Here is a 26,952-nt window from a genome sequence, read left to right on the forward strand (position 1 = left end):
CTTGGAAAATACCAGTAGATTTGGGAGTGGAGACTGGGGAGGGCGGAGTTTGGGGTGGGGAGAGAGCTCGGGGTGGGGGTGAGGGATATGATTCCAGAGTGTTCACTCTGCCATTTCCTCCATGGGAACTGATCTCAGCTCTGTCAATTGCCTTATGTCCCTGCGAGAAAAGTGGATTATAAATGAATCTCTGTAATCTGGAGATCAGTTGTGATGCTGGGAGATTTCCAGGCCCAACCTGGAGGATGGCAACGGTCATGGGAGGAGAGTGTATGAACGAAGGGGTGGGTGGCAACTCATACAGCGTGCGCTTTCCATGTAATTCTGGAACTATCTCAGAACCCAGCAGGAATTCTGGGCCTTCTCTGGGAAGGTCCCCATCCCAGCCAGAGGCTCCGTTTCCAGCTGGGATTCCCTGCCGTACCAGTATAAGGTCTGCGTCCCTGGGTTCTATGGGGCTTATTTAGGAGCAGAGCTTGCAAGACCATTTAAGTTAAACAATGTCTCTTTCCCTCAAACTCCCCCACATACAAAACAACAGAGAAGTTTAATGCTGAACCGAAACTGGCAACAGACCACCTCTCTGAATTCAGCTCAGGAACTGGTTGTGGCGTGCAACGGGCTTGCGGTGAGTGGAGGCCGGTCTAAGCTCTCCTGTCCAGTAAATGGCTGGATTCTTCAAACACAGTCCTCTTGAACAAGGGACTAAACTGGACCCCACAGAAACCAGGCCGCAATCTTCCAACTCAAACAATACAGCTCGGTAGTAACAACCATCATACTAGTCATTCCAAATTTAACTCCCCCCGCCCGTAGCAATTAACTCAGATTATCTTATCCAAGGCGATAAGAGGCCAGGAAATTCTCCCCAGCAAATAGACTCTCTCTGTGCTGCTAACCTCCCTTCATTCCTTTCCTGGGCCAAACCAAGTAGCTCTTGGGGGGGGGGGGTCCCCAAGTTGTGGCCCAGAATCTACTGAATTTTAATCACAGAATCATAGAGTTGGAAGGGACCTCCAGGGTCATCTAGTCCAACCTCCTGCACAATGCAGGAAATTCACAACTACCTTCCCCCCCCACACACACACAGTGACCCCTACTCTATGCCCAGAAGATGGCCAACCCTCCCCCTCCAGGATTCCTGGCCAAACTGGCCTGGAGGTAAATTGCTTCCTGATCCCAAAGTGGTGATTGGCATTTCCCTGGCCATGTAAGAAAGGGCCAGGAGAGCCAATCTTCAGCTACTCTGCTGAAAGGACACCCAGTTTGATTCCTGGGGTGGGGTGGGGGGCAGTCTGCCTGCCTGCTTGGGGGCACTTTGTGCCAAAACCAGGCACTGGACCAGGAACTGTTCTGTGGCACTTTGCAGTAAATGAATGAATGGGCTATTTTTGTGTGTGTGGGGGGGGCAGTGTGGTTTAAATATCATCACTGTTTGATGGATTGGAGAATAAGGAACCAGGAACTTCCCAGCTGGACCTGGAAACCAACACTGGACCTGTTTTAAATAAAAATGTAATCACTATGAGACACAATCATGTCACCATACCTTTTTATTAAGACATCACAAAATAACCTTTGAAGCCCCTACCACCACCACCATCCTTGGGGGAGTAGCGCTAAGCCGTGGCTCAGCGGCAGAGCCCCTGTCTGGCACGCAGAAGGTCCCAGGTTCAATCTACAGCATCTCCAATTAAGATTCAGGTAGTGGGCGAAAAGCCCTTTCTCCACCGGCTGTTCGTGCAGGAGCCAGGAGGAGACAAAAGATGCTTCCGGGCGTGTTGGAGAGGAAGACCCTGCCCCAAACTGACCCACGCGCCCACCGCCCCTCACGCCTTCCAATGCTCCACTTGAAACCAGCTGGGAGCTGCAAACTCAGGGGTGTCCATCACCCCCCCCCCAAAAAAAATGAGGATTTCTGCGGGAGCCGAAAACCTGCTCCTGCTGCCCCGACCTGTGGGTGGTTCGAGTCTGGCTTGGCAATTTGCCCGGGCGGACCCCAGCTATTCTTTGGCTTCCTCCTGGGGAGAATCCAGTGGAAGGGTTAAAGTGAGAGAGCTGGGCAGGCTCCGAGAGAGGAAGAGGAGGAGGAGGAGGAGGAGGAGGAGGAGGAGGAGGAGGACGGGTGGGGGGGAATCAGAGAAGCCACTTCCTCTCCCCCCCCCGAGAAACGGGCCTTTGTCCCGCGCGTCCCAGGGAGGATCCGGTGAGTTCTCGGTGCCTACGGGGGGTGGGGGGATGCAAAAGGCAGGGGAAGGGGCAGTGCCCAGGTGCAGGGCATGGCGACCCAAGGAGGGAATGAGTGGGGGCTGCTAGGTTGCATTCTCCCCCCCCCCATCTCTTTCTCCCCCAGGCATCTGCTCCTTCCGGGGCTCCTCCACCCCCACCCCCCAAGTTGGGAAGCTGGTTTCTCCGCTCTCTGCAAAGCCCCCAGCCCCCCGCTTCATATTTGGGGTGGGGGGGGAGCTCTGGGACTTGGAATCCACTGAAACCGGTTTCAGGCTGGATTGCTACGGAGGAACCGGGCAGAGGGGCACAGCAGGAAGCGAAGCAGAGGCAGCCACGCCGAGGGGGGGGGGCTGGCAGAGGCTCCAGGTGGGCACGAAAGGGGCAGAGGCCCGGGGCCAGAAGCTGCGGCGTCTTGGCCGGTTCTAAGCACGACCCTCTGTGGGTCTCTCCTGGGGAAGCCAACTGGGGAGGCCAACTTTCCTGGGGAAAGTCCTGGGGATTTTAGGGGTGCACCCTAGGGAGGGACCTCGGGAGGGGAGAAGCCCGCCCTCCAAAGCAGCCCTTTTCTCCAGGGGAACTGTCATCTGGAGAACAGCTGAAATGATGCGAGATCTCCAGGCTCCACCTGGAGGGTGGGAACCCTACTCTTTGGCTTCAGTCTGAGCGTTGGCAGTTGTTTCCCTTTTCTTGCAGGGGGGAGTCCCAGGCGCCAGCCGGAATCCTCCAGGTTGCCCCCCCCCCAGGAAGCCTCTCCCTGCTCTGTGGATTGCACACAGGAAGACTGACCCCCCCTTGGCAGGTCTTTGCCCCCCCCCCCCCACATTCAGGCCAGAAGACCCTCCGGTCCCCATGGAGGGTGAGATGGAGCACAGTGTGAAGGAGGAAGAGGGAGGCTCAGTTGGTCTTGAGGCAGGGGGGCAGCCGTGGAGCCCCTTGGATGCTGCCTCGGACCAGGGAGTGAAGACGGAGGATGAGGACTCCCCTGGGATGGACCAGGGAGGCATGCAGGTGAAGGAGGAGGAGGAGGACCCTGCTGGGGCATCCTGGGAAGGAACTGTGCGGAAGGTCCTGATTGGGAACACCTCTGGCTGGGAACAGCATCGCCAGCACTTCAGGCGCCTCCGCTACTGGGAGGCCGAGGGGCCCCGGGAGGTCTGCGCCCGACTCCAACACCTTTGCCACTGGTGGTTGCAGCCTGAGCAACGCACCAAGGCTCAGATCGTGGACCTGGTGGTCCTGGAGCAATTCCTGGCTGTCCTGCCCCCGGAGATGCAGAGCTGGGTCAAGCAATGCGGGCCGGAGACCAGTTCTCAGGCGGTGGGCCTGGCAGAGGGGTTCCTGCTGAGCCAGGTGGAGGATGTGAAGCAGGAAGAGCAGGTGAGCGGGATTTCTCCTGGTATACCAAAGGGCAGAAAATGTGCATTAGGGGAAACTAACAATTACCTTTGCCGTGGGCCAGCTTTTTCTGGAGGCTGCCCCAGGAAGGGGGGTCCCACCTCCTTTGCCCTGCCCCCCCACTCGTTTCCTGACCCCTCTCCCCATTCCTCATCTGCTGTTTCAGGAAACAGAGGCCTTAGCAGAAACGGCCTCCGATGGCCAAGAGGCGGATGAGTCTCCTTTGGCTGCTAGACCAGGACTGACTCTCCAGGAGGTGAAGCAGGAGGAAGACAGAGACGCCACCTCACTGGGTAAGAAGTGGCTTTCAGATCGGCCTCCTCCTCTTGAGTAAGCCTGTAACTGATGGGACTTTGGGCTTTTGTGTTCCTCTTGAGCCTGTGTGGGGACTCAATAGGTCCAACCTAGCTCTTTGAAATGTGTCTGTCAGCTAACGTGGGGAAGGATTTTTTACACCATCATCTGAAATGCAGGTGAAGTATAATTGATTCATTGCTTTGCTTAATCCCCTCCTAGGCATCTACTAATCTAAATTTACTATTCTCTCCTTGGGCAAACAGTGGCTAACAGTGCAACAATTATGTTGTGAGGAAGCAAAATGCAACAGTCCATTAACCACAATGTCCACAGATAAAAAATGTAGCCAAATCTGCCAGTTCTTACTCCTCCGAATACCCTCTGAAAAGCAACTTTATTCCACACCTTCCTAAATGTGGCAGTTGATGGTTCCCCGTGCGCTAGTTTGGCACAATCCCTGCTTGTGTCTGACAAAGGGAACTTTGACTCATGGAAGCTTATAGCCCCAAACTCTTGTTGATCTCTAAGGTGATACTGGATTCGATTCTCGCTCTTTTCTGGCACAATAGTGTAATCCCCAGTGCCAGGAGGCACAGAATCAGACCTGGATAATCAGAAGGCAGCAAATGCCTTAACAAAGAGAGTTTTTTGTCTGTGAATAGAAGCTGTACTGGGATGACGGCAGCCAGCCTATTATTCCTCCTGGGGGGAAGACATTACAAATGGGAGGGGGCTACAACAGGGACGGCCCTGCTCCGCACCTTCTTAGATCTATCAGTGGCAAAGCAAGTCCTTGGGAGGGGCCTTAGTTCAGGGGATGAACACCTGCTTGGCATGCAGAAGGTCTGGTGACTCCAGTTAAGAGGATCAAGCAGGAGGTGATGGGATAGGCCTCCACCTGAGACCCTGGAAAGGTGCTTCCAGTGAGTAGACAAGACTGACACAGGAAGCTGCTCCATCAGGGTCAGTCTTGTCTACTCAGGCTGTTAACAGCTCTCCAGGGTCTCAGACAGAGGTCTTTCCCATCACCTACGTTTTAACTGGAGATGCCAAGAATTGAACCTGGGACCTTCTGCATGCCAAGCCGATGCTCTGCCACTGAGCCACAGCCCCTGACCCTGGTGGACTAGGGGTCTGATTCAGTGTAGGGCAGCTTCATGCATTCACGTGCCTCTCCAGAAGACTTCAGAGAGGGAGGAGCAACATGTGGGTGAATTCCTCATGAGGCAATCAGTTCTCAGGCGCTTTAGGGCTTGAAACTGAAGAACCAACATCTTGAATTGGGCCAGGAAACAGCTGGGGTAAAATACCTCACCATCTCTTCTGCCTGTCTTGTAGGTGATGGACCAGTGAGCTGCTTGGAGCCTTCTCCTCTTCTGGCTGGAATGGAAACAGCCTCTGTGCAGCCAGATCAGGTAGAGGAAAGAGGGGTTTTGCAGAAGGCATTGGGGTGGTGGTGGTAGGGCTGGGGGCCTCTGTCCCCTACTCATCGTCTGGGGCCTGTAAGAATTTGTTTCTGTCTAAGGTGCCCCCACCACACTACAGAGGCTCTGAATGCCCCTGGATCTCACATTAGAACCTCCCCCATCACTGTTATTCTGTTGGTGAGAAGAAATTTATCTATTTTTCCTCCCAGGGGCTGGTGACCTTTGAAAAGTTTGCAGCGTATTTCACTGAGGAAAAGTGGGCCCTGCTGGGTTCAGGCCAAAGGCTGCTGCGAGCAGAAGTCCTGGTGGAGAACGAGGGGAGACGGGCCGCTCTCGGTAAGGTCCCTCTTGCTTTCTGGAGTGAGAGATGCAGATAGCAGGAACTCACTTGCAGCGCTGGGGATGCAAACACCTGTGGGGAAAATCTTCCCCCACCCCCCAAGAATCCCTCTTTCTCCTTACCCCAGTTCTCCTACTGGATTTGGAATCTTGGGAGGAAAAACTCATTTGAAATATTTCCTTTGGAACAATGAGTGAAATTTTTTTAAGCAAGGTTATAAAATATTTGGTATAGCTTCCCTTCCCCAGAGAGCCAGCATGGTGTAGTGGTTATGAGTGGTGGACTCTAATCTGGAGAACTGGGTTCGAGTCCCCACTCTTCCACATGAAGCCTGCTGGGTGACCTTGGGCTAGTCACAGTTCTCTCCGAACTCTCTCAGCCCCACCTACTTCACAATGTGCTTGTTGTGGGGAGAGGAAGGTCTTGTGATTGTAAACCAGTTTGATTCTCCTTAAAGGTAGATAAAATTGGGGTATAAAAAACAACGCTTCTTCCTTATGCCCTAAAAATGCTTTCTAGTAACTATGCCAAGCTTCAGGTTCAAATCCCCCCTCCGTCATGGAAGTTTGCTGAGTGACCTTGGGCCTGTCATACCCTCTCAAGCTAACCTACCTCACAGGGTTGTTGAGAATATAAAAAGGAGGAGAGGAGATTGATGTAAGCCACTTTGGTTCCCATTGAGGAGAAAGGTGGGGTAGAAATGAAGTGAATAAATCAAAGTTCGACGTCTGTCTACTTAGAGGCGGGCACTAGTTTTGGGTTTTTTTGTCTTCAAAGCACTGGGAACAGATAGTCCTTGTTAGTCTTTAAGAGCCACAAGACTTCTGCTTCTCTCTCCTGATCCCACCATCAGCTTTCAAAAGTTCCTGCAGGTTTTTGCATTCTTTCAGAACAATGCTGTTTATATGGAGTGAAGTCTGAACAGATCCTTGCTTTGCCACAATCTTGCTGGTTTCTGTTCAGATCTTATTTTCCTTCCTAGTTTTCTTAACTGGCACAAGCCAAGATGCTGAAGTGAAGCAAGGTTGCTGCTTGCTGTTCTGTCTCGAACTCTGAATATTCCTGAACTATCATTAGAATAAAATGAATACTCACAACTGAGTAAACTGAGTTGTAAATAAAGCATTTTACTGTCAGCTTGCCTTTGGTCTCTAAGAGGGGGGCTTCTTGCCAGGTTGAGGCTTCCCGTCCTGGCACTCAACCACATACAAGGAGTGTGCTGTCAGCCTAGTGTAGTGGTAAAGAGCAGCAGACTCTAATCTGGAGAACCACGTTGGTTTCCCCATTCTTCCACATGAGTGTAGGACTCTAATCTGGAGAACCAGGTTCAATTCCCCACTCCTCCATGTGAAGCCAGCTGGGTGAAGTCTCTCAGCCCCACCTACCTCACAGGGTGTCTGTTGTGGGGAGAGGAAGGGAAGGAGATTGTAAGTCGGTATGATTCTCCTAAAAAAGGTAGAGAAAAGTGGCATATAAAAACCAACTCCTACTACTACTACTCCTTCATCATCATCATCATCATCATGGCTGATTTCCCAGGACAATTAAGGGCTGCAAGTCAGAATTTTTAGAAGGGCTTTCAGGCTCACTTAGTTGGTCAGGTTTTTTTGGTGTGGCATAAAGGTCTTTTAAATAAGTTTAGCTTAAGTTTGCTGGCTGGCTTTAAATTGCTTGGTGTTTTTATATTGTCTTATTTTTAAATTGTTTTATTTCTGTTATCTGACCTTGGGTCTCATTTGTTTTGAAGAAAGGTGGGCCTATCCTTATTTTAAATACAACAAAACCTGAATCATCTTGCCTTTCTGGGATTGTGTGTGTGTACAGAGGGGCTGCTTTGGAATCCCTGAATATTTGTTCTAAGCAGAAGTGCCAGAAATCACCAGTGTGTTGTTTCTTTTTCTCTGAAGCAGGACTTTCTGTTCCCAAACCTGACCCCTCCTGGCTAGAAGAAGGGGAAGATCAATTGGTTGCACACTCTGAGGACGGAGTGAAGCCAGCAGGTAGTTGCACTAGTGTGTGGTGGGTTCTTTGTTCAGTGTAAGGAGCCAGGAGTTCCCCTGGCAGGCATTTCTTCTGGCTATGTATCAACCCCATGATTATTGAGAGAGTGGTGGAAGTAAATATGCATTTTTGGTGGTGGGGGAACTCTGCTATCTCTGAAAGAGAAGATATACCATCTTTGTTTGGGGATGTGAGAGCCACCCCTCTTGTCCATGGGTATTTGTTGAGGACTGTGGAGCAATGTCCTCTCTAGAAATCACATTGACATTTAATTCATTGGGACTGAACTCTTTCTATGAACTGAAGCCCAGCTGCACATTTATAGCTGGCAGAGAGGGAAAAGATGTAGGGGGTGGGGAGACCCATCACTTCCCAACCACCACCTACTCCAGTGCTTAGACATGCAAATGGCTCTGGCCTGAGTAAGATAAAATATTTATGAACTCACACCTCAACTAGGTTGTCACATGTAAGGGACTGAGACTGGGGAAGCTAAAAGGCCAGATTGTATTATTTCCTTGTGTGACAGGCCATGTGTATGCTTTTTATTAATTTATTAAACTTTCTTATAAGGTGAATGTGCCCAAAGCCTGATCTCTGTACCTGTTCTGTTTACAACAGCATAAGGTTTGCTCCTTGATGGAAGTGCCATTGCTCCTTTGTCAGGTTTCTTTCTTTATTCCTGCAGGTAACAATCAGGACAGGAAGGAAGACTTTGAACAGCAGGGAAGGAAAACAGAAGCAAAAAAGAGGAAATCCACTCCTTTTGAAATGGCCAGCCCTCCCAAAATTCCAGTCCCAGAAGGTCAAGAAAGAAACAAAATGAACAATTTCCCTCTAAATGCCAACAGCTTATCTGTTGGCTCAAGCCTCAACACCCACCAGAGAATCCACAATATGGAGACAGTCCCAGAGTGTAGAAAGACCTTCAGTCAGAACATAAACCTTACTTCTCATCCAAGGGCTGATACTGAGGAGAAGCCATATAAATGCTCAGAGTGTGGAAAGGGTTTCAGCCGGAGGTATAACCTTGTTGCTCATCAGAAAAGCCACACAGGGGAGAAACCCTACAAATGCTTAGAGTGTGGCACAAGTTTCAGTCGGAGTAATAACCTTACTTCACATCAGAAAATTCACACAGTGGGCAAGTCATATAAGTGCTCAGAGTGCGGCAAGTGCTTCAGTCAGAAGATAAACCTTACTAGACATCAGAGAATCCACACGGGGGAGAAACCATTTCAGTGTTCAGAGTGTGGAAAGACCTTTGGTGAGCAGCACCACCTTACCACACATCAAAAAAGTCACACAGGTGAGAAACCGTATAAATGCTCAGAGTGTGGAAAGAGCTTTATTCAGAAGATAAACCTTATAACGCATCAAAATACTCACACAGGAGAGAAACCATATAAATGCTTGGAGTGTGGGAAGAGCTTCACTCAGAGCACAAGTCTTAGGTCACACCAGAAGATCCACACGGGGGAGAAACCATATAAATGCACTGAGTGCAGGAAGAGCTTCAGTCGAAGCACACACCTGAGATCCCATCAAAGAATCCACACAGGAGAGAAACCATATAAATGCCTTGAGTGTGGAAAGAGCTTCAATCACAGCATCAGCCTTTCTTTACATCACAGAATACACACAGGAGAGAAGCCATATCAGTGTTCAGAATGTGGAAAGATCTTCCGTCAGGCCAGAAACCTTAGGCTACATCACAGGATTCACACAGGGGAGAAACCTTATAAATGCCCTGAGTGTGGTAAGAGCTTCAACCGAAAGGAAAACCTGAGAGCACATCAAAGAGTTCACACAGGGGAGAAACTATTGAAATGTCCTGAGTGTGGAAAGTGCTTTAGACGGAGCACAAATCTTCGGGTGCATCAGAAGATTCACACAGGGGAGAAGCCGTATAAGTGTTTGCGGTGTGGAAAGTGCTTCCGGCACAAGGACCATCTTACTAAACATCAGAGAGTGCACAGTGGGGAGAAACCCTATAAATGCCTGGAGTGTGGAAAGAGCTTCAAGCACAACCTAAGCCTAACTTTGCATCATAAAATTCACACCGGAGACAAACCATAGACACACTGAACATGGGAAAAGAAGTTCAGCCTCAGCACATACTTTACATCAACTAATCCACATGGAATGAAACCATATACATGGTTAGGGGGTGAAAAGTACTTCAAATAGAGGACAGGCCTTCAGTTCGCAGCCAAGTAAAAGTATCTGAAGAAATCTCAGGGCTTTACTGGTCAAAGTAGAGCTAATAACCAGCTGAGAACACACATCCCTGAAGACATGTACGAATGTTCAAAATGCTGATAGAATATCCACTGTATAGCAAAGTGTGTTAGAGTGTGTCCGGGCATAGGAAAATTCTTTCTACCTTTCAAAATACCACAGCTCCGAACCACCCAACAAACTGGCCAGCAGCAAGCTGTGAATTGACAAAATGAAGTATTAGTTTGTACCCCACAGAATTAACTGGTAGAATTCAACTACATAAGGTTTGTTGGCAACTACTAGCTTAGATGGCTGTAAAAAAAAATACACAAGTTCCCCAAAGGCTTGTAGCCATGTTAGCTAAAAAACGGTGCCTTCCTTATCCAGGGGCAGCCTCTCCAAACACCAGGAGCCATGGGCAGGGCTCAGAAAGGATCTATTTTCAGTTGCCAGACTTGCCGGACCAGAGCTGATTTAGAGGGCTCCCCTGGGGGATGATCCCCATCGTAGAAGTGAAGCAGAAATTGCTGTTTATGTTGGATACTTTTGGAGTGCCATCAGCCGTAATGCGTTTTGGATTGCTTGCTGCAGTGGAGTTCTGTTTTCTCCATTGTAACTAATACAATCTCCATGGAAACTAATGCTTGGTTTAAGAGGGAGTAAATTAAGGACACACAACATATTAAGTTAGCGGCCCATCTTGGCTCAAACTAAACCCCAGTCTCAATTTCCCTCATTGTTTCCCCTCCAAAATCTGACCCTAGAGGGTGGAGGGTGGGACTTAGAGGCTCTTGCTTCCTGATTGGCTCTCTGTCCTCTCAGCACTGCAACCCATTGGTTCTGGCTGAGCCCAGCTTCCCTTCCTTTTTACCACATGAGCTCCTCTGGTATGTGGGGACTGCAGTGGGGGGCCATGCCTGGCATGGGCAATTGGTGCTGCTGATGGGCAGCCTTTGTTAGTGAATGCACACAATCTGTAGTGAACGTTGGCAGGGGCCATTTTTTCCCCCATAGTAAAATGAACCCAATATATCTGGCTGGTTCTTCCACACAATATATTCATTAATATATCAGCAGCCCTTTTTAGTTCAGACCAAACCAGACAGTCAATTTCCTTTAAAATGTTCCCTCCAAAACTTTCCAGAGCACAAAGGGACAGCCCAGAGCAGGGGTGGGGAACATCAGGCCCGGGGGCCGTTTAAGGCCTGCAAAATCATTTGGTCTGGCCCTTCGTGAGTCCTGGCAGATCTCTAGCTCAGAAGGATCTAAGACTGGCAATCCGCCCCCTCCCACAGACAGGAATAGACTATATTCAAGGCAGAGGTGAGTGTGTTTTGCCAAGAAAAGGAAACTTTTTCTCCTCTTGCAGAAGAGTTGTTAGCTATGGAGCTGCTAAGACTGCCCAAGAAACTGTATTAACCCTTTCCCACCTGGGCCATGGAGAAACATATTCCCTCTGTGCCACAAGAGGGCTGGGGGTGGAAGTGGTGACAATAGAGGGGTTAAAGGAGGCAGGGCCAGAATGCACTGGGGGGGGGGGGAGTTCTTATCCAGTGTGTCCTCATTTCATCCCTGCCGGCGGAGGTAGCAGGAGCCGGCTGTAGAATCCAGCCCCGACCATGCGGAGTAGGAGCAACTCTGGTGTGCAGCTGGACGGCTACGCCCAGCTGGTGCAACAGACCATCCTGTGCAACCAGGTGGGTGAGTACGCCACTGGTTGGATGCCTGCCTGCTTGCCCACGCAAGGGGGGTCATCTGGGGCAGCTGCCTGCTTGGGGGTTGGTCGGCTAACTTTTAAGTTGACAATTTTGTATGGCCCGCAAATGATGTTATAAATATCCAAATGGCCCTTGGCGGAAAAAAGGTTCCCTACCCCTGGTGCTTGGGTGGAGTCTTTCTGGAGATTTCAGGGAGGTGCTTCATGGCTCTCTCAGACTGTCATGGCATCATACTCTTGGTCCGTCAGAGTCAGTATTGTCTACTCAGACTGGCAGCAGCTCTCCAGGATCTCAGGCTGAGGTCTTTGACATCAGCTACTATGTCATATTAATAACAGAGATGCCAGGAATTGAACCTGGGGCCTTTTGTGAGGTGCTTCAACACTGAGCTACGGCCCCTCCCCATGCAGCACCCTCCCCTTATCTTGCAAAAATTTACTGTGACCCATGCAGGGCTCTGCAGTCAAAGATGCACAATTTAACAACCCAGTGATCTGACAAAACATGCCCTTTAAATTCATCAGGTTCTATGCCCAACAGCAGCAGGATGTAACTTGGTTTATTTCAGAGGAATTCCTCCTCCAGAGGACTTAGTGGCATGAAGGCCCTCTTTACCAGCTGCCCCAAATTATGGCTGGGGACTTTACTGGGCCCTGGAGAGCTGGGTTCGAATTCCCACTTTGCCAGGAAGCTTCCTGGTTGCTCTGGGGCCGAGCCGGCATGCTCAGCCTAATGCACCTCACATAGGGTTGCCAACCTCCAGGTAGTAGCTGGAGATCTCCTATTATTATAACTGATCTCTAGCCGATAAAGATCTGTTTCCCTGGAGAAAATGGCCACTTTGGCCATTGGACTCTATGGCATTGAAGTCTCTCCCCTCCCCAAATTCCACCCTCCTTAGGCTCCGCCCCAAAAACCTCCTGATGGTGAAGAGGGACCTGGCAACCCTAACCTCACAGGATTGCTGTGGGGATAGAATGAGGAAATAGCCTAAATTCCCAGAGGAGAAGTGGGAAGACAATGAGAGGGATAAATAAGCCGAATATGTATTGCCAGTCTTAAACTGTCACCCACTTACAGTGAAAACCCTCCAAATAAGAAGCAAACAGTCTCCCTGCCAGGCTCACGACCAGGGAAGAGAAAAGGGATTTTGTTGATCAGGATTATGAACGCATAATAAAACTTTGGAAAATCCAGCCTGGGTGAATTTGAAGTGGGCTGAGCTGGTTGAGTGTGGGTGGGTGGAATTCAGAGTACTACTATTGGGAAGTCAACAGCAAACCCTCATCTTGAAAATCTGACTCTGAAAACAAGACCTTCCTCCAAATGGAAGTCTTCCTGCTGTGGATTAAAATGCTGCGTTTCCACAGGAGTCTTAGATGTCCCCCTGGCTACATCCCAGGGAGGAGGACACCAAAATAGGTCTTGTCGGAGAGTAGGACTGGGTACCTGCGGATGGGGTCCCCCAGGGCACAATCTTATCCCCCATGTACGTAAAGCCTTTAGGACAAATCATTCCTAGCTTTGGAACTGGGTGTTGTCAATATGTGGATGACACCCAGTTCTAAATTAATCTCTGTCCAGATCCCTCTGGGTGATGCAGTAGATGTCCTGAGCTCCACTGCTGTGGTTAAATGGCTGAAAGCAAACAAATTGAAACTGCACCCAGACAAGATGGAGATACTACTGGTTTGGATGATGGAGGCCTTGAAAGCCAGAGTGGTGTAGTGGTTAAGAGTGGTAGATTCTAATCTGGATAATGGGGTTTGATTCCCCACTCCTCCACATGAGCAGCGGACTCTAATCTGGTGAACCAGGTTGGTTTCCCCACTCCCCGTACCCACAAGTGTACATCTGCCACCTGAGTACTCTACGCATTTGATGAAGGACACGCATAAGAACCTAGGAAAAGCCCTGCTGGATCAGACCCAGAAGGCCCATCAAGTCCAGCAGTCTGTTCACACAGTGGCCAACCAGGTGCCTCTAGGAAGCCCCCAAACAAGACGACTGCAGCAGCACCATCCTGCCTGTGCTCCAAAGCACCTAATGTAATAGGCCTACTCCTCTGATCCTGGAGAGAATAGGAATGCATCATGACTAGTATATCTGTTCCATCTTTAAGGTGCCACAAAATATGGCTCTTTTAACTTGCTTCCAGTTTATGCACCATTTTGGTATTTAATATGCTGCACATTGTTATGTCAACTTCATATTTTAAATATATTAGCTGTCCATTTGGTCATTCAGCTGAAAGGCAAGCAAAAAATATTTTAAATAGAGGAGGTATTCCTAAATGCCTGTGGCAAACAGGATTGCTTCGGGCCCCATAAGAACGACAGAAGCCCCACAGCTCCCTGACATGTGGAAATGGGGTTTCATCCATTGAGAGGCTTTTGAAACCCACCTTCCCATCTCAAATAGATTCTCAGTTCCATTATAACCCCTGCCTCCCCCCCCACACACACACACCTCTTATCTGAACTGGCTCCATACGAGATGCTGCCACTCTGCCACAGAGAAGAGCTGGCAACCTCATTCCAGTACCTGTGAGGGAGACAAAGGCCACGAAGCCAACTTTTAAAGCACCATCCATCAGCTACAGGCAATGTCTGAAACAGCCTCTCTCGTGTACAGGTAGTGACAAGGTGTTAGAAAAGCCAGCTCTTCCTGAGAGAAGTTTCAACTTGTCCTGGGACCTTCACTGTCACAGGAACTTGGGGAAAAGGAACTCTTACCCAGGGTGGTCTTGGGGGCTCCAATGTCCTTGGTGGCCTCCCTGAAAGGAAGCTTCTGACAGGTACAGGATGGCCCTTCATCCAAGTTGACAGAAGTGGCAACTGCTTGCATCTGAAGAAGCAGGGAGGGTCTGAGGCAGCTGAGAAAGAAGTTAGAGGGATGGGATTCTTTCCTCCCTCCCCCCACCCCAGTTCTTGCCAAAGTCATCTGCAGAAAAAACTAGTTTGGGGCAGCGAAGGGGTAGCATTATTAGGAGCTCATAGATTTTGCTATACTTGTTGAACATGTACTGCCTAGGATGGAGCTGCATGACGCTAACACTTTATCTTCTGAATAAAGCTGTTACCTATAAACACAGATTTTTCTACCGCAATGGATGCTGGAAGAGATGCGCCCAGAAAGCAGTTGGTTGAATTCACTATTTTACTGTATTTGTTCCAAGCCTGGCTTTTTAAAACTGCTCTTTCTCCAATCATTCTTAAATTTAGTTCAAGGATCTCTGAGGCCATCAGATATGATCTCTGCAAACGCACCAAGGTTTCAGTGGAATTTCACTATCCCCCCCTCCCATTCTCCAGCCGGGGGCTCTGCTCAGAGGAGAAATCTAGAAAAGCTGTTAGATCGGAGTCCAGGTCCTGGTCCATCCTGACTCTTCTGTTCCTAATGTGTATTTTTACTTTAAACTTTGTAAAAATAAAGAGTCAGAACTGGATGTTGTGTCCTAAGCTCCTATTTTGAACAAGAGCCTCTGAGTCATAAATGGAGTTTCTCGCTGGCTCCCAGGCAGACGGGCATCTTGAAAAGAGTGGAACTGTAGTTCTGTGCTCAACATAAATGGTGTAAGTCAAAAGCAGGGAAATTCAGAGATGAAACCCACTCCCAAACCTAACAAGGTTAAGAAAAAGGTAAAGGTCCCCTGTGCAAGCACCAGGTCATTCATGACCCATGGGGTGACGTCACATCCCGACGTTTACTAGGCAGACTTTGTTTCCGGGGTGGTTTGCCAGTGCCTTCCCCAGTCATCTTCCCTTTACCCCCAGCAAGCTGGGTACTCATTTTACCGACCTCGGAAGGATGGAAGGCTGAGTCAACCATGAGCCGGCTACCTGAAACCAACTTCCGTTGGGATCGAACTCAGGTCATGAACAGAGCCTGGAGTACTGCAGTACTGCAGCTTACCATTCTGCGCCACAGGGCTCCTAACGAGGTTAGAGGGGGAAAAAGATGTAAAAGAAAAACCAATGAAGTATTTAGAAATTTGTAAGAGCCAAACCAAACAAATATCCTTTAATGAATATGCAGGAAATATCCCTAAACAATCATAACATATAATCATAACACACAAACATAACAAAATAACTGTAGCACTCCTATTGTCACTCAGCAGACACAACACCAAGTGCTTTTCAACTCCACGGTCTTCACCAGCACTCTGCCCTATGTACAAAATATTTAAAAGGCAATTTTCTACTCAGCCTCAAATATGTATAATAAACCCAATACACAAATCATGTAAACACAGTAAGGGCCTTGCGCTATTTGATGCACATTCTGTGCCCACAAATTTAAACTATTTTGACACACAGAACATCTCACCAGGATGTGCTCAGCTTACGTTTCTTTCAGGGACCGTCACACCAAGTTAGACCCCGGCTCAGTAACCTAGTATCCTAAAGAAAAGACCCCTTGGGCTGACCTTTCATCTCCTCCTGAGGAGCTGAGGCATTCAAGTGCCATCCAGCCATTTTTACCATCTGAACAGAAGGCAGGATTCGTAAACTGCTTCTCCAAGCTCTTCTTTCTCTTGCTGTGGTCTGATGTTATGAGCCATTTCCCCCCCCCCCCACATCAGCCTGATAGGCAAGTACCTGCTTCTCCTGCTATTCATCAACCTCATCTGCTTCCATTACCTACCACCACTGCTTCCCCTGCCCAACTGTTAAGCAACTGTTATTTTACTTGATGGCGACTGTGATCAGTGGTGCACAGGGCTTCCAGGATATGCAAAATTGCCAGCAACAGAGAAAGGGGTCACACAATGTGTGTGTGTGGGGGGGCTTTCTCGTTCAAACTAGCAGTGTTTGCCAGCGGGCCGGCCTTCTCCAGATATCTCCGTATGTATCTTTGTAAGAAAGCAGATACTGCAAAAATATCCTAAGGCTCCCAGAATCTCAAGTCGCAAAGGAAACCAAGCCCTGAAAGGTGGCCCTGGAAGCACCTCGATCCTCAGGCAAGTGTGGAAGGAGTCTTCATACAATGGCAGATCGATGACCTGGCAAAATGGCACTGTATGAAGTTGAAGCATTGTGGGAAGGTAATACCCAAAAAAAAAGGTCAGATGTGAAACACTCATTTCTTCTCCTTTGTGAAGGCAGTCGTGCGCTTGGATTCATTGCTCTGGGAGATTCACCTGATCACTGCAAGACAAGTTTTGCTCTGCACAGGCACCAGGCAAGGGCCAAATCCTGCCATTTGTAAGACACATGTTCAAACATACAATTTGTGTGCTTATCTGCTTTCTTTTGTCCTTTCTGGAATGTGAAACTGGATTCTCCAATGGTCATTAATAGAGTAAGAAAAACTCTACGAGTCTCAGTTCCGACTGAGTTTTTTTTTCAGAATTCTTTGCAAGCTTCACTGTATCCTCCCTTGCATGAATTATTTGATGTATGCTCTTCCTAAACACCAAGCATGTGTGTGTGTGTGTGTTTGTGTGTGTGTGTGTTTTCCCCATGGGGACTCTTTGGTGGAAAGTAAGGCTTGAATTGCGACGGGAGCTCTTTCCACACTAGAAGCACCCAAATAGTTTATCCGCTGCGTGGATTCTTAGATAATGACTCATGAAGTTAACTCTTTGACTGAAGCTTTTCCCGCACTGTATGCACTTAAACGGTTTGTCCCCTGTGTGGATTCTTTGGTGGGAATTCAGGTTTCCTTTGTGACCGAACCTCTTTCCGCACTGTGTGCATTCAAATGGCTTCTCCCCAGTGTGGATTCTTTGATGGGCTGTCAGGGTGGAGCTGTCGCTGAAGCTCTTTCCACACTCTAAGCACTTGTATGGTTTCTCTCCTGTGTGGATTCTCTGGTGGGAAGCAAGGGTTCCGCTCTGACGGAAGCTCTTTCCGCACTCAGTGCATTTATAGGGTTTCTCCCCTGTGTGGATTCTCTGATGGGCTCTCAAATTTCCTCTCTGGCTGAAGCCCTTTCCGCACACAGAGCACTTATAAGGGTTCCTCCTAATGTGGCTTCTGCGGTGCATGGTGAGGACTGATCGACGAGCGAAGCTCTCTCCACACACTCTGCATTTGTACTGCTTCTGCTCTTCCTGGCTTTGTTGGAGCTCTGTCAGGTATTCACTCAGGATGAAGCTTTCCCCACACTCCTGTTCCTCCTCTGTGTGGATGCCTTCATGCTCTAAAAAGTCTGTGCTCTGAGTGACACATTCTGCAGACTCTGAGTACTGACACAGGTGGATGCTTTGCTGTGAAGCCAGATGTTCACTCTGCCAGCTGCTCTTTCCACTCCCTGAATAATTATATGATATCTCCCCTGTGTTGATTCCCCACTCAGTACTGAAGTTTGGCTCATGACTGAAGTTTTCCTCCCTCGCAGGGCACCCTCTGCAGGCTTCTTCCTGGGTTGCAATGTCCCACAAGATACCCCCCTGGGAAATGAAGGATTTATCCCTGCTTCTCTGTTTGGCTTCCGTTTGGCTGCTCTGCTCTTCCAGAACGATAGTTCTGATTCTTCCCAGGGGGTCCTCTTCCTCTTTTATGAGCTTCCAGCCGGCAGGAACTGAAATAAAGACACAAAAGCAGTTAAGGGCTTGGCTGAAAATCAGAACCTCAAATTGGAGACTGAACCCTGTCAGCCGCTGCTGTGACCAGCAGAAGAGGACAGACAGAACTGGAAGGCCGATTCTACCACTCAGTCAAGAGCCGGTATTGGCTGGCATGAAATGACACTGGGCTTGATCCGTGGCTGCTCAGGTTGAGTCACGAGCCACCCTGGGGCAGAAAAACTCAGATGCACAGAGTTGGAACCTTCTTCCATCCAGAGAAGCCTTCCTCCAAGTTAGGTGGCTCTTCCATGGGAGGAAGAACCCGTTAAGTTGGGGGAGGATTCCTGAGACAGAAGAAAGGCTTCCACTTCTACTGAGCAGTGGGGGAAGATACAGGCTACTATTTCCCAGCCATTACTACTTCACAGGATTATTGTGGTGATAACTGGAAGTACCTCTGAGAAACTGCTCTGGGTAACATGAAGATTCAGCAGAACAACATTGGGTTCAATGAGAAAACTGGGAGTGGGGGAGGATAGCACACTGGAAGAGCCCATGGTTGGAGCTTAGTCTAGGGAATCCGCCATTCAGAGGGCTGGGCAAGAAATCTTCCCATCCTCGGCCACTGACAGACGCTGCCACTCAGGGGAGACACAACTGGTCCAGACAGATCAGCAATGCTTCATGAGTTCAAGAAATCGTGGGCACCCCTGCAGAGCCATTTTTGTGGCAGAAACCATCCCAACCATGGTTGCCAGGGCACAGCCGGCAAACCCCGGGAGAAACTGGGGGGAGGGGGACCTGGCACCACGCTGATGCTTTAAGATTCATGGAAGCTCTGTGGTTCTACTACAGAGCTTTTGTAAAATGCTAGACTGTCCCTGTGTCACTTCTGGTTTTTACTGCAAGTGGCCAAAGTGTACTGGCACAACTCTGGCACGAAACCCCCCTTCCTGCTGGTGAAAGGAGTCTGGAGGCCTCCCTAATTTCAACCCATCATCTTTGTAATGCCTTTACTATCAATTAATTTATATTATTTCTTAATAATATTATTATATTAGATTACTACAAACAGGCAAAAACATACATTGAGGGGCAGAGAAGTACAAGGAGCTTCTCTGCCTCAGTTTTGAGGTGTATTCCAGACCCCTCCTCCCCGAGCCCTTTTCCTCCCACCTGCAAAGTCCGATGGCCTTTGGTGGGCGTGAGGGGGCTGTCCGAGTCCAAAAGCGTCCACCTGGCTCTCCCCGCGTAGTTTGACTTGAAAGCGTGACGGCAGCCCGGAAGCAGACGGCAGAAGCAGAATCCCCAAACACGACCCATCGCAGAGCTGCCGCAGCCTCCGGAAGCATCCACGGTTCGAGCTGGGAGGCTCCCCCCGGCCTAGGAAGAGACCCCCGGATCGTCAGAACTGGCCAAGAGAAGGAGATTGGGGAGGAGGGGGGCTGACCCACCATGCTGGTCTCTGCCTGGGATAAGAAGGGAGAGGGCGCTTACCCAATGAGGCCACATTCAAGAGACTCTCAGACATGACTTCGTTGTAGAGGGCCCTTTGGTCTGGCTCCAGGAGAGCCCACTCCTCCTCGGAGAAAGACACGGCCACCTCGTCAAAGGTCACGGGATTCTGAAAGGAGGAGGAAACATTCTTGACCAGGGGTCTTTGCAGAATTTATACCAGCGCACAAGGTTATTTGTCTGCCCCCTTCTGTTGCCGCCTTCTGCCAGAGGGTGAAGATTTTTTTTTTGTTTCATTTCGCATTCCCTCAGGGATCCCTCCTTCCTAACCAACGTTTGTATGTTTTGTATATATTTGAATTCTGTTTTGAATTTGTTTTAATGTGTGTTTGGAGGGGGTTGATAGTAATGATTTTACAGCGTGGTTTTTATCAAGCGTGTTTTCGATTGTTAGGCCATGGCCCTTGTGACGGCAGAAAGGTGGCATATGAATTTTGTAAATAATAAAATAATAAGATGAGGGCCCCCAAAGGCCACCCCTGCTTGCATCTTAGACAGAAGCCAGAAGATGAAGGCAGAATCTCTCCGGCCCTGTCTGTCCCTCACCCATTGCACACACCCCTCAGCCTACCCCATACCTGATCCAGCTCGACAGCAACCGTTTCTCCTGCACTGAGGAGAGGAGATGACCTTGTGCCCACAAATGGTATCATTTCACCGCCTGTGAGAAAGATCAAGACGGCAGGAGGCGTCAGTCAGTCCCTTCAGAAGCGTTTGGCATTGCTGTGCTTTGAGTGGGAAATCATCTCCACATTGGGTGCAAAACAGGACTCATAGCTCAGCTCTGGAGGTTGCTGCTGCTGGCTGAGATTTGCTGCAACTTGGTCTAGCTAATACTGGGCTGGGGGCCATAATGTGGGTTCCTGGCCGCAGCCCTTGTGCTTCAGAACCATTTGTTCACCAGAGGGTAGCTATGTTAATCTGCAATAGAACAGCTAGATTCAAGCCCAGTAACATCTGATGGAGCGTTGACTCTCGAAAGCTCATAACCTGAAAATTTTGTTAGCCTCTAAGGTGCTACTGGACTCGAATCTGGTTGTTCACCAAGATCTGCAAGTTCTGGGATCTCATTGCTTTTTAAGAAATCTCTGAAGCCTTTTTTGTTTCACAGAATCATAGAATCATAGAGTTGGAAGGGACCACCAGGGTCATCAAGTCCAACCCCCTGCACAATGCAGGGAATTCCAAACTACCTCCCCCCCACACCCCTAGTGACCAGAAGATGGCCATCTAACCTCTGCTTAAAAACCTCCAGGGAAGGAGATCCCACCACCTCCCGAGGAAGCCTTTTCCACCGAGGAACCGCTCTAACTGTTAGGAAATTCTTCCTAATGTCTAGACGGAAACTCTTTTGATTTAATTTCAACCCGTTGGTTCTGGTCTGACCTTCTTGGGCAACAGAAAACAACTCAGCACCATTCTCTACATGTCAGCCCCTCAAGTACTTGAACATGTTCAAGTGTGAATTATGTCTGGTGGCCGATGAAGAGTAAGCAAATGGTTTTGCTGCCTGCAGTTGTGGCACATTGGCATTACTTAACTGGTAAAACGGATTCTCACGTTTTATGCTTTTATTGCATCTAGCCTTGAAAACGTGGCTGAAAAGTAAGATTTGAGTCTAGTAGCACCCTAAAGACCATCAAGATTTCTACAAGCTTTCAAGAGTCAAATCTCCTTTTGTCAGATATCTGCTTTGACTCTCCAAAGCTTGTACCCTGGAAATCTTGTGCGACTGGACTAAAATCTTGTTCTTCCACCACAGACCAACAAGGCTGCTGCCTGAAATTTACTGGAAAGTAACTCCAAAATGCTTTGATGTAAGTGAATAAAATCTTAAGCAACTGAAATGAAAAAAGTGCTTGGAGACTTCTCCCATATAAACTTGAGGGAACATAAAAGCAGCATATAGATATCAGGTGTATTTAAGAGGAGGAGGGCTAAGCTGAAATTTGCCCCTCATAATCCTTACCCAGTGAGGGGGCTCCTCTGTCGCCCCCCTGAGCGAACCACTGCGATACTGGTCCCTGCTGGGGGTCTGACAGAGCCTCCTCCTTAGGCAAACCAGCTGCTCCTTCAGAAGTTTCCTGGAACAGCAGAGAAGCAGAAATTTTTGAAAGGAACAGGACAGGAGGGAAAGCAGGGTGGGTTTGGGGCAGCTGATTTCCAAAAAAGAGGTGGGCAGGCTGAGATGATTCTGCCCTTTGGAAATCCCAGGATGGAACTATCTCACCTGCCCTTTCCACTTCTTCTCCTCTGCCACGCTCAGGAGGAAGCATTCTGCCAGGGCCACCGCCTGGGAACTGCTCTCCGGCTCGCATTCCCTGACCCAGCTCTGCATCTCTGAGGGCAGGACAGCCAGAAACCGCTCCAAGACCACCAGGTCCAGCATCTGTTCCTTGGTATGCCTTTCTGGCTTCAGCCACTGGCGGCAAAGGTGGTGGAATCGGCCGCAAACCTCCTGGGGCCCCTCGGCCTCCTGGTAGCGGCACTGCTTGAAGTGCTGGCCGCCTGAGCACAGGGTCTCCATCCCAGGGGTCTTCTGCATGGCCGTTTCCCAGAATTCCCTGTTGTCCACCATCTTGTATCCATCAGATCTGCTTCCGGCTTCTGCATCGGGCTCCGTTTTCAGTCTGAGCTCCATCGGGGCTAGTAAGCCTTCGTCAGCTACCGATGACACCCTCCAGGCAGGAAAACACGTTGACAAGCAGCAAACAGATTATCCTGATGAGCCCCTCCCTGTAAGAAAGACAAATAAATGAACAATTTAAAACGGGACTGAAGACCCCAGAAGCTGAAGCAGACCCCTGGATTATGCCAGTGAGTTACTTCACTTACAGTCCACCTTTCTTGTTGAGATTTAAAATGGATTACAGAGTTGGAAACCAATGCAATAAAAACAGTATAATATGTGCAAACAAGCAAAACAAAGAAAAAACTGGGTTCCAAAGTGAGAAAACTATTTTTATTTATTTTATTTATACCCCGCCCTTTCCTGACCAAGTCTGGCTCAGAGTGGCTTCCAACAATCAATATATATATAATACAATATTAATTTAAGTTAAAGCCCTGACCTGGACAGCCCAGGCTAGCCTGATCTCGTCAGATCTCAGAAGCTAAGCTGGGTCAGCCCTGGTTAGTATTTGGATGGGAGACCACCAAGGAAGTCCAGGGTTGCTGTGCAGAGGAAGGCACTGGCAAACCACCGCTGTTAGTCTCTTGCCATGAAAACACAAAAAAGGGGACACCATAAGTCGGCTGCGACTTCAGGGCACTTTACACACACACACACACACACAATTTAAGTTAAAACACAGAATTAAAAAAACCCATAACATTAAAACATTTTGTAAATCAGCTAAAAGACCAGAGTCTAATTTCATAGCTACTATAAGAACATAAGAAAGGCCCTGCTGGATCAGACCCAGGCCCATCAAGTCCAGTAGTCTGTTCACACACCGTGGCCAACCAGGAGCCTCCAGGAAGCCCAGAAGCAAGACGACGGCAGCAGCACCATCCTGCCTGTGCTCCACAGCACCTAATATATTCGGCATGCTCCTCTGATCCTGGAGAGAATAGGTATGCATCATGGCCGGTATTCATTTTGACTAGTAGCCATGAATAGCCCTCTCCTCCATGAACAGGTCCACTCCTCTCTTACAGCCTTCCAAGGTGGCAGCCACCACCACATCCTGGGGCAGGGAGTTCCACAATTTAACTGATAAATACTAATTATTTTCCTGAGGGTGAGTTGGGTTGGCGCCATACAAACGGCGTCAGATGCACCATAGCCATGCAAAAAATAAAACGGACGCACAAGTTCACAGGCGTTGGAGTTACGATCCTGTTCGTTGCACGAAAGGCCCTCCTGCTGGAGGAGCGGACTTTGTGGCTGGTCTGTCCCTATAACAGCCCCCCCCCGCCCCAACACACACTTCACACAGACACTGATCCCACCCCCCAAAGCCAGATCCAGGGCAGAACTCTGATGAGGTGGCATTGAAATACTCGGAATAAATAAATAAATAAATAAATAAATAAATACCGCCCCGTTCAGCTGCATGTTGCAGATTCCACAGAGGGAAGGTAGACTGGAACCTGTGTCCAGGTGCCCAAATGCATCCTGTTGCATTCCACCCCAAGATTATGCTCAGGGATCTGTTGGCCTTGCAATGAGGAGGGAAGGTGCTCTCTGATTATTATTTTTTGGGGGGGGGGCATTTCGTTGGCTTCCCAAGCCCCATGGACATGAAATGGGGTGGGGGGTGCCTCTCACTTTCTTCTGGATCCACCCCTGCCTCTAGTCACTGCCTGGAACTCCCCCCCCTCCCAGCCTCCATTTCCCCCTCCCCTGCAACCGTGGGGCTCCCACTGGGAGTGGGGGGGGATTTCTTGCGTTGTGCAGGGGGTTGGACTAGATGACCCTTGGGGGTCCCTTCCAGCTCTGTGTCTCTATGAGGGTCCCCAGGGTGGGGCAGGATAGCCACACAAAAGAGCCTAAGAGGTGTGCCTCCCCCCCCCCCAAAAAAAAAGCAAGGCATAGGTGCCGCCTCCTACAGCCGGGGGCTCAGGGGTAGACTGCCTCTGACCATGGAGGCTCCCCCTGGTCCCCGTGGCACCGGGGTGGGATCTGGGCAGGACGCGGCCCTTTTGCAACCCGCCGCCAGCCCCCTTTCCATCCCCCCCTCCGGACCCCGAGGGGGGACCCCTTACCCGGAGCCGGAGAGAGACCCCCGACCGTCCAGTGGGGAGGGGGGGGCACAACGGCTCTGCAAAAGCACGTGACGGGAAGTCACGTGACAGAACGAGGCGGGGGCGGGGGGGGAGGGGAGGGGAGGGGGGGGCTCCCCGGTGCAAAGGGGCTGGGGGCGCGTTGCAAGAGCAAATGGGGCGGGGGGCTGGCTGGGCAAGGGGGTGATTTGCGTGTATTGGGGGGGGGTCGGGCTCTGAGCCCCTCCCCGCTTTCCTCGTGCACGCCCAGCAGCCGGCAGGTGTCCCCCCCCTCTAAAAAGTCGTGACCCCTCCCACCTGCGGCTCTATCCAGGGGGGAGACCCCCCCACTCTGGGGGCTTTGATCCTGCGCCAGCCCCCTGACTCCCCCCCCCCAGCATTTCCCAGTATCCCCCTCCTCCTCTTCCTTCCCAGTTGCATGGGGAGGGGGGAGAGAAAGGGGCAGGTATGCATGGGGGGTGGGCAGAAGGGGGGGTCAGATGGGCGCCTGGGAAGAGGGAGGAGCTGGAAAGAAGGGAAAGGGGGCAACTGGAAAACGGGTGGTGGATGGGGACCAAAGGGGGAGGGGGGGAGATGGGAGGGGTAAGCAGAGTCCTTGGGGGGGGGGTTTCAAAGCACAATGCCCTCAAGACACAAGCCCCCAAGTCTCCTGTGCAGCCCAATCCTCTGGCTGCATGCGCAGAAGCTCAATGGGAAATTACTCATGAGTAATTGCTCATGCAGAGGATTGCAGGAATGCAGGTTATGGTTTGCCGGTTATGTGCATGGCTGTAGTGTGAGGAAGGAAGACGGTTGCCAGCAGACCTGGAGGAAAACCTCCCGTCTCCTCAACCGATGCTTAATGGGATGTTCTTTACCAGGTGAGGTTATCATTGGCCTCCACAACTCCCCCTTCCCTCTATTGAAGGGTCAGGACAGTTTTTCTCCAGACCTGTTGGCCACCTTAATACCAAAGTGGATTTAGGAAGAAGTGTGGGTTCGCTGCATGCTGACCGCAGTCCCCCGGATCGGGGCCAGCTTCTCTCTTTCATTTCCCTGAATGCTGAGCTTGGCTTGGGGGCGCGGGGAAGCGAAACCCGAGCGCTTCTGCTGCATGTCGGTCAGCAGCACACGGGGGCTCCTGGCAAAGAGGAAGCGTTTTGTGGTGTGTTTGTCTGGGGGGGCGGGTAGGTTCCGGTTCTTTGAAAAAGGACCTTTTCCATGAGAGCTTGGCTTTGGGGGGGGGGAGTGTTTCTTTCTGTCCCCAGCCATGCAATTAAAGAGATTTCCAGAATGGGGTTGGTGTGTTATCATCCATACTTTTAACACTTCATGACCTCCCCCTCCATTATTGTTTTCCCATGTAGGATCTGCTGGTACAGGAGAAGGAGGTGGTGGAGTGGATTGGGCAAATCCATCCCAAGTCGAGGTCATTTTGATCTTCCTGCTGCACAGAGAAAGAGAATACACTCTAGCAACTTGGCTGTTTCCATAAGAACATAAGAAAGGCCCTGCTGGATCAGACCCAGGCCCATCAAGTCCAGCAGTCTGTTCACACAGTGGCCAACCAGTCCCTTTGGGTGTCACCCTCTAGCAGGGTGTAGGCTGGTAAACTATTGTCCAGCTTTGGCCAGAGCCATTAGTGTGACCAAGAGCTTGAGCGCTCTGTGCTTCAAACTCTGTGCTATGAGTTTGCAGCTGGGTTCCACCTCATGGGCAGAGTGCAGTCCCAGTTGTTGACAAATTGGGGTAATTCTTGGGTAGCGGACATTTCTCCACGCAAGGGTTTTTGCAAATCAAGACAGACAGGTACATCCCGTTATTATTATAGATTTAATTTTTATGCCTGGCTTTTCTCCCCAAAGCGAAGCCAAAGCCAATTACATCATTCTCATCTCCATTTTATCCTCTTTACAACCCTGTAAGGTAGGCTAGGCTGAGAGTGTGACTGGCCCAAAGTCACCCTGTATGAGACAGGTTGTTCCAATTCTGTTAATTTTTCGGCACTGCAATTTGCACATCCACCCTGTCGCTGTCAGCCAATTCAGAGGCAGCGCCTGTATTTTCGGATGAGTTATGTCTGCCGCAGACAGACGGACGCATAGGTCCTTTTATTATTATAGACAAGACCCTACCTGCTCTCTCTGCTCACCAAACCCATACCTTATAGAATCGTAGAGTTGGAAGGGGCCATACAGGCCACCTAGTCCAACCCCCTGCTCAATACAGGATCAGCCTAGAGCATCCCTGATAAGTGCTTGTCCAGCCTCTGCTTAAAGCATGCCACTGAGGGAGAGCTCACCAACTTCCTGGGAAGCTGATACCCTGTCGTTCTCCCCCATGGGGACTCAAAGTGGCTTACAGTGTTCTTTCTTTTTTTAATAAATGGAACTTCCCTGCTCAGGAGTAGTGTACCTGTGAATGCCCCTTGGAGCGGGGGAAGGCCTTCATGCTCAAACCTGTTACACGCTATTCAGCTGTATCTTATCTCTCTCACTTACTAGGATTGTTTTTCTTTCTTTTTCCTCTACAATCTCAAGGACAAATAATCTCTGGCAGGTTTTTGTATAGGATATAGTTTGT

General features: G+C 49.8%; 2 protein-coding genes across 2 annotated transcripts; one reads left to right on the forward strand and one right to left on the reverse strand.

Annotated features, from left to right (window-relative positions):
* Positions 1 to 3,078: 3,078 nt before the first annotated feature.
* Positions 3,079 to 9,772, forward strand: LOC130493243 (zinc finger protein ZFP2-like). The gene is made up of 5 exons (XM_056866944.1): positions 3,079 to 3,606; positions 3,791 to 3,917; positions 5,260 to 5,336; positions 5,558 to 5,684; positions 8,378 to 9,772. The coding sequence occupies exons 1-5, from the start codon at positions 3,079 to 3,081 to the stop codon at positions 9,766 to 9,768; spliced, it is 2,250 nt and encodes a 749-aa protein (XP_056722922.1). The 3' UTR covers positions 9,769 to 9,772.
* A 3,233-nt stretch (positions 9,773 to 13,005) lies between these two features.
* On the reverse strand, positions 13,006 to 22,303 carry LOC130493251 (zinc finger protein with KRAB and SCAN domains 7-like). Its single transcript, XM_056866953.1, has 8 exons — positions 21,893 to 22,303; positions 21,632 to 21,746; positions 20,241 to 20,323; positions 19,645 to 19,771; positions 19,324 to 19,530; positions 17,665 to 18,161; positions 14,366 to 14,477; positions 13,006 to 13,079 (listed from the first exon to the last, which is right to left on the reverse strand). The coding sequence occupies exons 1-8, from the start codon at positions 22,301 to 22,303 to the stop codon at positions 13,006 to 13,008; spliced, it is 1,626 nt and encodes a 541-aa protein (XP_056722931.1).
* Positions 22,304 to 26,952: the final 4,649 nt, after the last annotated feature.

Source organism: Euleptes europaea, chromosome 1 (assembly GCF_029931775.1).
Source record: "Euleptes europaea isolate rEulEur1 chromosome 1, rEulEur1.hap1, whole genome shotgun sequence".
Lineage (NCBI taxonomy): Eukaryota > Metazoa > Chordata > Lepidosauria > Squamata > Sphaerodactylidae > Euleptes > Euleptes europaea.